The sequence below is a fragment of the Halyomorpha halys genome, unplaced genomic scaffold (genome assembly GCF_000696795.3).
Source record: "Halyomorpha halys isolate HHAL.00 unplaced genomic scaffold, Hhal_1.1 Scaffold386.1, whole genome shotgun sequence".
NCBI classification, from domain to species: Eukaryota; Metazoa; Arthropoda; class Insecta; order Hemiptera; family Pentatomidae; genus Halyomorpha; species Halyomorpha halys.
Window position 1 is genome coordinate 722,622 of NW_027114263.1, and position 9,592 is coordinate 732,213.

Below are 9,592 nucleotides of genomic sequence, written 5' to 3' on the forward strand. Positions count from 1 at the left end.
TCAGACTTTCCCTTTCCAACTTATCTTTTCTCGATCTCCAAGTTTTTTGGGTCCCATATTTATTTAATTAAAAAACATTATTACCTTATAAAATGCTTGGAGTGCTTTTTATTTTATTTTAAAAGGGTTAAAAATATCTCGTTTCAAAGTATTTTGGAAATACAGATAAATGGCATTCAGATGGGGTTTTTGTTTGGATTACTGAAACTGATATTGTAAGAGTGTGGGTAAATTACAAAATTATAAATTCATTTCTATCAGTAGAAATATCTTGTAATGTTGATCACAATATTGCCTTTTGAGAACAACTAAATGAATTACAAATTAACTCTTGACTTTGACTTTAGATCGCGATACTTTAAAGAAGTGTTACTGGCATAAATAATTTACAATAACTGGTACGAGCTCGACACATCTTTTTTTTTAAATATAACTTCATAATCATATTTCTCCCTGATCTCAGCGCCAGAAAGTAGTAACCAATTATTAGTCTCCATATCATCTAGTAATAAGTGACAACAGTTTGGAACTCTCTGATTTCACTACGGAAAGAGACCGCAGAATTCGCACAATTCACCAGATCAGAATATGCAGTACCGGCCCACAAATGTCATTATCATTATCCATTTTTATTGAATTTCACCAAACTTACATCATCATCAGAGACCAACTTTACCATGACCTGATGAGGCTTGGGATTCTTACAAATCTTATACGTATGTTAAAAATGACAACGGAAGAGTCAAGGTGAAGAGGACCTAGCTGGAAGTTTTCTTATTAACATTGTAACTAAAGGTGACCCTATGGCAACGTCACATTTCAATTTCTCACTTGCTAGTGACGCGAGAAATATTTGAACGTATTCGGGATGAACTATCTATCATAGATTTATTCCAGCATTTGGCCTACGCTGACGACGTTTATATAATGGCCCGAACGCCTTCTGCATCAGAAATGATTAAAGGATTTGAAAATGCAGCCAACGCATGAGGCCTTGAAACAATGAAAAGGAGAAGCCAAGAAAAAACACTGCTGTTCCAAGCAGGTATCAAGATCATTTATTTTGATTTTATAGTTAGTAATGAATTTAAGGATTTAAGCATTATGATGACGCAGGAGGATGGCGTGACAGTCAAAATAAAAGCGAGAATCATCATCTGGAGCAGATTTTGCTGAGCATTACACAAAGACGTAAAATTTCGGGGACTCTCGCATCGAACTGAGCTTCAAGAGTTCACAAGACAATGTAGTCATATATGGCTGTGATACATGATCCGTGTCCGTAAAATCTTTGGACCGAATTTGTGAGATCGGCGTATACAGAATCTGTAAGAATGCCAAAAGTAAAACGATTGTATGTTGAACGTGACCACGTGACTTTCTTCAGATGTGTCCGACTCAGATAGCTGACCCATGTTGAAAGAATGCCACAAGAAATTTACCCATAAAGGACCGTGTAAGGGCACATTGTGGAAGAAGTCTAAGAGGGAGACGACACCTGCGCTGTCTGAAGGATTCGAGGATGAACTGGCTTGGCATGGGGATATGAATGAACCACGCTTGGGACCGGAAGAAGTGGAAGACTATTGTTGAAAGAGCCATGGTCCTCAAAGGAAGAACCGGATAATAAATAAATAATAGAGGAACATAAGCAAGGTTACTAGATACTGAATCAAGAAAACTAAAATACTTGTAATCTATTAGATACTAAAAACAATGGAAATCGATAGTGTTGAACACGAGGGTGATGGATACAAATAAAATGTTTTTACTGTTTTAATTGTCACGGTTGGATAACATAAAACGTTCTTACTGTAGTGAGAACTAACAACACAAGTACACACACAACGCTTAGCAACCTTCCATTTCTGTTTTAAAACTGTTGCAAGCCAGTACAATCGATATATTCACAGATTGCCATAGAGCAACCTGCATACAATAAAAAATTCATTTTTACATCTCACTTTGACAAATAGTATTTCAAATGTTGGAAAATAAAACATTTCATGAGTGCAAATTCCAAACCAAGATTTATTCTGTTTGTATTACAGAAAGTAGAAGTAAAAAGATTGAAACTGTTTTTCAGATAAATTTGTCGAGTTTTTTGTTTGTAATTATTACTTTTTTTAACAACACTATTTTTCAAAAACTGCACGTTCCATTCAGCTCAAAGTTAGAGACAATTTGGAGACTAGTATAGATGGTCATATTCATATTAGTAAATTGCATCTACTGATTTTGTTTACCCATACGGGAAACTAATTTCCTAGATACTCCTACGTTACGAGGCTCGTCCTGTAGATTTTATCCTCAAACAATAAATCATTGACCACGAAATATAGGCCATTACACAGCCGATAACAATGTACATAAAATGGATAATTTCCAGAAAAATAAACTTTAAAAGAAGAAAGTATGGGGATATAAAAGAAAACAAAAGATAGAAATAGTGAGAAACAATACTGACCCTTGTATTTCGCAAACTTTTCTTTTTTAAAATAACTTAATGATTTTTTAAAAATTTAATGAGTGGTAGTGGGCTCTTTTAAAGGCAGAAATATGTTTATATATTTACTTAACCATTTAAGTTCAATTTTTTCTTCTATTTTATGTACAATTAATTCAATATTAATTATGACAAATTTGACTATGAGGACACATTGAAATCTCTTAAGGGTCGGGTCAGACTGTATCTGCTACATTAATTATTTCGGAAGCAATAATATAAGTAACAAATAAAATTGACTGAGGAAGAACTACTGTGATAATCAACATTTTTGTGTGTGTATTTAAAAATTATTCAAGGCACTATACTGAAATAAAAGTGTAAGTGTGACTTACGGGTCTAAGCATCTTGCGTATGCGATGCAGTCTCCGGCAACGTTGGACAGGCACTCTCTGAACTGGACTAGTGCGATGGCAATATTTCTTAATGCTTCTTGATCGTACCGCTCGCGGTGAAAGAATAGACATTTAATTGGCGGATTATTCATGATGTCTACCGAGCCGTAAGTTCGCTTCAAAGGAGTCGTTGTTTCATCCTTGATGCTACTAAAACTTTCTTCACTGGAGCTAGCGAACTTATTACAATATTCTTCCCACATATTAGAAGAACTTGCGACATTGCCAACTGCCTCTATAGGCGCACAGTTCCATATAGCTTTCGGGCTAGTGCATTGTATATTTTCATGTGATGCTTGTTTGGTAGCAAATTGATCATTGTTTACTGGGGGCGCTGTTTCGTATTCATCGCATAGGATTATCAAACCTTCTTCGTCGTCACTAACATTAGGATCATAAGCTTGAATAATGTTTTCCATAGGTTTATAGTCTATTTCAGATTTTGGATTCATCATTTCGCACCCTATAAAAAAAAAAAATGTGATATATTTAATTTAATAAATATTACATCAAATACGTTAATATACTAAACAATATTGAAAATTATTGTAAATCTAATTTTAGATTTTTTAAAAAGAATTAATTAAAGTTTTAAGAATCTTTGTTCAATTAGATAATTCGCTCTTAGTGGTACGATGAGAAGAAGAGAAGACGATAAAATTTAGTTAATATAATAGTCTATATCTAAAATGAAACCAGTCTTGAAATACATTTCTTAAAAGGAGAGAAATAATAGTAAGTAAACCATAAAGTAAATGATAAATGAATGGGTTAAATTGTTCAAAACATTTTTGAAAAGTACTAAGGGGATATGATGAATGATATAACAACAATAACCAATACTTTGATAGAGAATATTTAACAATTGACTTAAATTTGATTGAAATTCGGGTGTTCTCAGAGGTAAATTACTTTTGACGCAAATCAAGATAAATAAATTATCATAAATCAGGAAAAAATGGCAACCCATAGAATTTTCGAGGCAGGAGAAAACTATAGAACATCAATACATTATACGAATTATTTTCACTATAAAATCTTAAAAACCTTCAGGATTGTGTATTAATTAATCTAGTGTTGCCTGAAAAACCTTCTGGATTGTGTATTAATTAATCTAGAGTTGCCTGAAAAGCCTTCTGGATTGTGTATTACTAAATATAGAGCTTTCTCGAGGTTTTTCTGTTCGGGTAGTCATGAAGTCTCATGAAGAACACAAAGCCTTTTGAAAATTTAAGGCAGAGGATTGCTTTTAGGAGTTAACACATTATTATTTTTCTGGTCAAGAAAATTCGGAAAAGAGGAAATTCTCAGAATTAGAAAAGTTTTTCACAGCTGAATCCTTTTTTTTTTTTTTTATTTATATATTTAAGTCTCATATTTACAGTACATATATCTAAATAGCCAGAAATTAAGTAAAAGTTTAAAAAATATTCACAGTTTTGATTACAAGCGAAACAATTGTACAAAAATTAATCTGGCTTCAAATGTTTATAAAATTCGATTTTCTTTGACACTTTAATCAGGACCAAAAGTTTGCACAACCTACTGTTTATTTTCCCTATCCTCTTTTTCTTTCATCTTTTTTTTTCTTTTCAATTCTTATTTCTGTTTTTTCAAAACTAATTAGAAATAATCACTTTGGAACCACCCCCCCCCCCAACTTTGGTTTTCTAATTTACCTTTGTGAGTTTTGATGGATTCAAGAATCAGTTTTCGAGTGTTTTTTTTTGTTTTGTTTTTTCAGGCTGAGGGTTAGACATTTAACCTTGAGAAGAAGAGTCAGTCACCCTTATATGTGATAGATGAGATTTAAAATCTTCGATGACAGATGTTTTACTCACTGGTGAAAATTCTCCATTTTGATAAATGAAACTGTTGTAAGTCTTGAGGCGTGAAATGAAGTATTAAATTTAAAGAAATAATTGACACTGGGCAACAAACAACACAATAATTTAGCACAGGGAATGGTTATACAACGCAAGTTAGCCACTGAAGGACGAGAGATAAGCTTAAGTAGCGAAGTGTCCCTGGTAAAGGAAACAGAAAGACTAGCCCGAATTGTAGTAGGTGCTGGTGGTTGTGCAAAAAAAGCAGAATATAAAGATGAATTATAATTTATTATCCTTACGAAATCCGAACAGGGATTAAATAATAAAATTATTTTGAAAAATTAATTACCAAATCAAAAAAACATGAAAAAAATCCAGATTCCCTGGATGAAATAGAGATAAGTGGAATAGACTAGTTCAACTGTAAAGCTGAAACACAAAGTGAAGTTATGTAAATTTTCCCTCAGTATCTGTGAGCTCCAGTTAGTATTCACAAACTCTAATTTACGATCAATAGATTAAATTAAATTAATTTTACGAAATAAATTAGAAATTATATATTTTTTAATGTTGCCTCAACAGTCATACTTCAGTTTTAATCAACTTTCTATGAAGTGAAGATTTAAATATAGAAAAATTATATATCTTTCAAAATTTAGAATAATTATATATGGACCTGATCTACATTTACTTAGTACATTCCTAATTTAACATTAATTTATAATAAAAAAAAAAAAATTACCACATGACACTTCATTTACAAAGTTTCTCCAGCATACTAACTGAGTTCCTGGAACATTATATCGGTACAACAGGAACACTAAATCTTGAAACGATGTATCTAGAGGAACTCTTTTCTTCATGTAGTTTAGCGCCCTTGCACTAGCCTCAAAGAACTCAATTCTTCCACACAGCCCGGACTTTTCTGGATCATATTCCTGAAAGAAGGAATACAGTTACAATTACAATAATACAAATACAATTATTATAATTAAAAAAGAACTAAAGAGACGGTGGCAGGTGGTGCCTAGGATAATTTTAGACAACTAGACAGATGATCAGTCGCTATCTTCGGTTCTGTGGAGGCAGTCTCTGAAACTGCGCTGGGGTCTATTACCATTTCACTAAAAAAGTACTCCTTTTGCTGGACTCTTTTTTCTCAAAGGGTAACGCTAATGTTCCAAGTTTGTTTTCATGTTTAAACGAATTAGAGTAATTTAATAAACAAAATAATTTTGAAAATCGCATTTCTTCACACTTTATTCCATCATTTTTTTCAGAGCGTTCAATAATAAGGGATCCTTATATTAATATGTTTCAGGTTTTGAAATATAATTTTTTCTATAGAAAATTCTTTTTTTTAACTCCTAAAAAGAATTTTTTTACTTCCTTACTCAAAAATTTTAACCCTTCAATACCTCATTTTAACATTTTTTCGTTCTTATGAACCATGATTAAAGTTACTCGAGCATGGCCACTACGGCTGGATAATTAATGCATGGATTTTTATACACCAACCAGATTGATATTTACTATCTATTAGGTATTTTCTGTTACTATAATAACTTTTTAATTTATTATTTCATTTGAAACACAATATAGAATTTAATATAAAAATAAAAAGCAAACTGTTACTAACATCAAATATCTTAGATATTGGAAGCCTTGTGTAATGGTTAGCTTCCATAATTTTAAGGACGAGATTTTGACTTAGCGGTATAAGTCTACCAATAGGTTCATTATGATGGCATTGCTCATAAAGATACAGGTCATGCATTTCATGCAGCGTGCGCTGAAAAAATAAATATATTAATGTACCATAATAACTGTATGTATTAAAACTAAAATAATGTTGTGTTTCCCTGGAATACGAAGTAGTTAATTTAAATTTACTGAATGGTAATTTTATCCTGTACAGGGAAATTTCTATAATATAAAAATAATTAGAAAAAAAATAACATTTTTTAAAAGTAACAACTACTTGTCTTCTCGACCTTCTTAATAAGTTCTGTGCTTATGGTTCGCTACAAGTCCTGAGAATGGCCTCTGTTATCAAACAATTAGCTTTCGACCATCCTCCTAGACAGGAAATATGGGATGCATTGGAAAATAAAAGAATCTCACAAAATCTCATAAGTGCAATTAAGGCGGTATATCAAGACCCTAAGGGAGTAATAAGGCTCGCCAGCACTGAGTCCAAACCATTCCATTTCTTTAGGGAAGTTAAACAAGGCGATAGCCTGAGCCCTCTGCTGTTCATAATTTCCATGGATGCCATTTGGAAATTTTGTAAAAGAAGGAAACCCAGAGCAAATGTAGGGTACCGGAACATGACCCCAGTGTTGGCACAAACAATGATATATGCAGATGATGTGGTTCTTGTTGTGGATAATGCTGAGTCTTTCCAGGTTATTGTGGTGGAGTGGCAAGAAGAATTACAACTCTGAGGTATGCAAATTAGTGCCTCCAAAAGCAAGTTCATGTGTGTTGTAAGAAGGAATGAAGATCTCAGAATTATTTGCAATGGAGAGACCCTTGAGCAAACTGACACCTGCTGCTACCTGGGAACAATGATCTGCAAGGGTAGAAGAATAGACCAGAAGGTCATGAATAAAGTCCAAAAGGCCAATAGAATATTTTACCAGATATCCATAACACTCATTGGAAAGCAGGAGTTGAGCAGGAAGGCGAAGATATTGCTATTCAAATCAGTTGTTCTCCCAGCATAATTATACGGATCGGAAATCTGGACAGTCCAGAACCTTCATGCCAGAAAGGTTTTTTCTGCGGAAATGAGATTCCTACGGAAAACATTAGGATAAACCAGGCGAGACCGAATAAAGAATGAAAGGGTACGCGAAGAACTACAAGTAGGATCCATCCAAGAGGTGATTGAGGAAAGACAGCTGAAATGGTTCGGGCATGTTGGCAGAATGGGAGATGACCGTAAAACCAGGTGGCTTCTAGAAGCAAGGAGAGGAAGGCAACCTCAAGGCAGGCCAAGGCTCATTTATGCTGACCTGATTGAGAGAATTGGCAGAGCTAGAGGAAGCTCCATGCCGGAGATGGGAAGGCTCGCACAGGACAGGAATCGTTGGACAAGATGGTCAAAGCAGCTACTCCACGCTTAGCAGCACATAAGAGATAGTGAGTGAAGAAGAAGAAGAAGAAAATCAAGCAATTAGTAGTACTATTATAGGAAGCACGCTAATACATTTTAACGTATTTTTTTCTTTTTTTTTATAAAACCATTTTCTGTATTCCTGTTAATTATAATTATTAACTTGCATAGCGTAAATTGCTGCAGATTTCCGCATTTTCAACAAAATATTGCATCATTGTTTTTTAATATCTAATAATTACTTAATAAGCGAATTTTGTCACAAAGAAATTACTATTAAATATTTTTTTAAATATCATTATTGATATTTTCAACACTATATTAAAATACATTCAGTAAATTTGATCTTAGTTATAATGGAGTGATACAGGCGTGTAGCGAAAGTACCCATGGGTAGCACTCTAATGAAGTTTTTACATCAGTAGGTCTCGTGGCCATCTTCTTTTCAGGCGCCTCGGAGGATTTTAAATAAAATATAATCAAATTAATGTCTATTTTTTAGCTTTACGTTTATCTGTTTTTAATCAATACGTTTTAAAATTGTTTCCCCCTTTATGGAATTTTTATTTATATATATATATACCATATATTTCTAATGAAATGGAACACTCCATTCAACTTATTTTACATTACTTTATTATTATACATTTTATTTATATGTTTTTTAAATTTATGTATTTGATTTTTAACTCATTTATTTGATTTGGTTTTTAATTGTTCTAATTGTGCTGTGTCTATTTTATTGTTGATTTACTACTATAATTATTGAAAATTTATTTCAACTTTTATTTCATTTGTGTGTCAGATCACAGAGAAGTGTGAGAGTAGTGGAATAGAGTGAACAGCATAGATAGGGTTGAGAACAGAGAAAAAAAGAGAGGGAATGAATAGGGTAAATGCAATATGGCTTTGTATTAATGTAATATGACAGTAACTGATAATTCATTAAAATTCTTCATGCGTATTTGGAAATTGAATTATGATTAAAAAATCGAAATCTAGTCCTTAAAAACAACTTAATATAAAGTTATAGGCTATTGGAATTTCTTCTAAACTGTCATTTTCTATGGTTTGATTAATGTTAAATTTCAAATTTGGACAAAGTATGATAAATATTTACAAATTAGGAGAACACAACGGAAAAAAATGTAGTCATAATAATTAGGAGATTGGATTAATAGAAGGTTGTTAATGGGAGGTACAAAAGTCAAAAGCCTGTTTTTAATTAGTAATAGAATATAGAATAAATAGTAAAGTAAGCGAGTTAGTAAATTATGTGTGTATGAGGGAATGGAATTGCAGAGGGGCGAAGATTGGACTGAATGTTGCTACAGAGCATGCACAATCAAACTTTTAGCACAAGCGTTCTTGGTCGTGTGTAGGTTAATTATGTTTAAACATATGCACCATACACATTCTTAAGCATTCTTGGGTAAAAATATGTCAATCTGTGCATTCTTGAACGTGTATAAGCCACCTTAAAGGACATGTTTGCAACAAAAGTCAAAATAAGAATGTAACTTGGTAGAGATGTCTACTTTCTTCTTCTTCTTCCCCCCCCCTCCGTATTGTTTTTGTTTTATGTATATCTCCAGTACTTTTTTAACTGTACGTGTTAAAAAAAAAAAATACTCTAGCCATTGTTACTTATTTTTTATTCTTATTGTTTATTCAAGTTTATTTTATACTGATACTATTTTATGTCTTCCTTCCTTTTATTTATATGTAATTTCTTATCACT

General features: G+C 32.6%; 1 protein-coding gene across 1 annotated transcript in view; it reads right to left on the reverse strand.

Annotated features, from left to right (window-relative positions):
* The window catches only part of LOC106682050 (uncharacterized), a gene marked incomplete in the record, with an annotated part of 42,632 nt that overhangs the window by 13,112 nt on the left and 19,928 nt on the right, over window positions 1-9,592 (reverse strand). Inside the window, 3 exon segments of the mRNA XM_067051478.1 lie at window positions 2,842-3,364; window positions 5,473-5,668; window positions 6,370-6,522. Coding sequence (XP_066907579.1) covers window positions 2,842-3,364; window positions 5,473-5,668; window positions 6,370-6,522 — 872 coding nt within the window.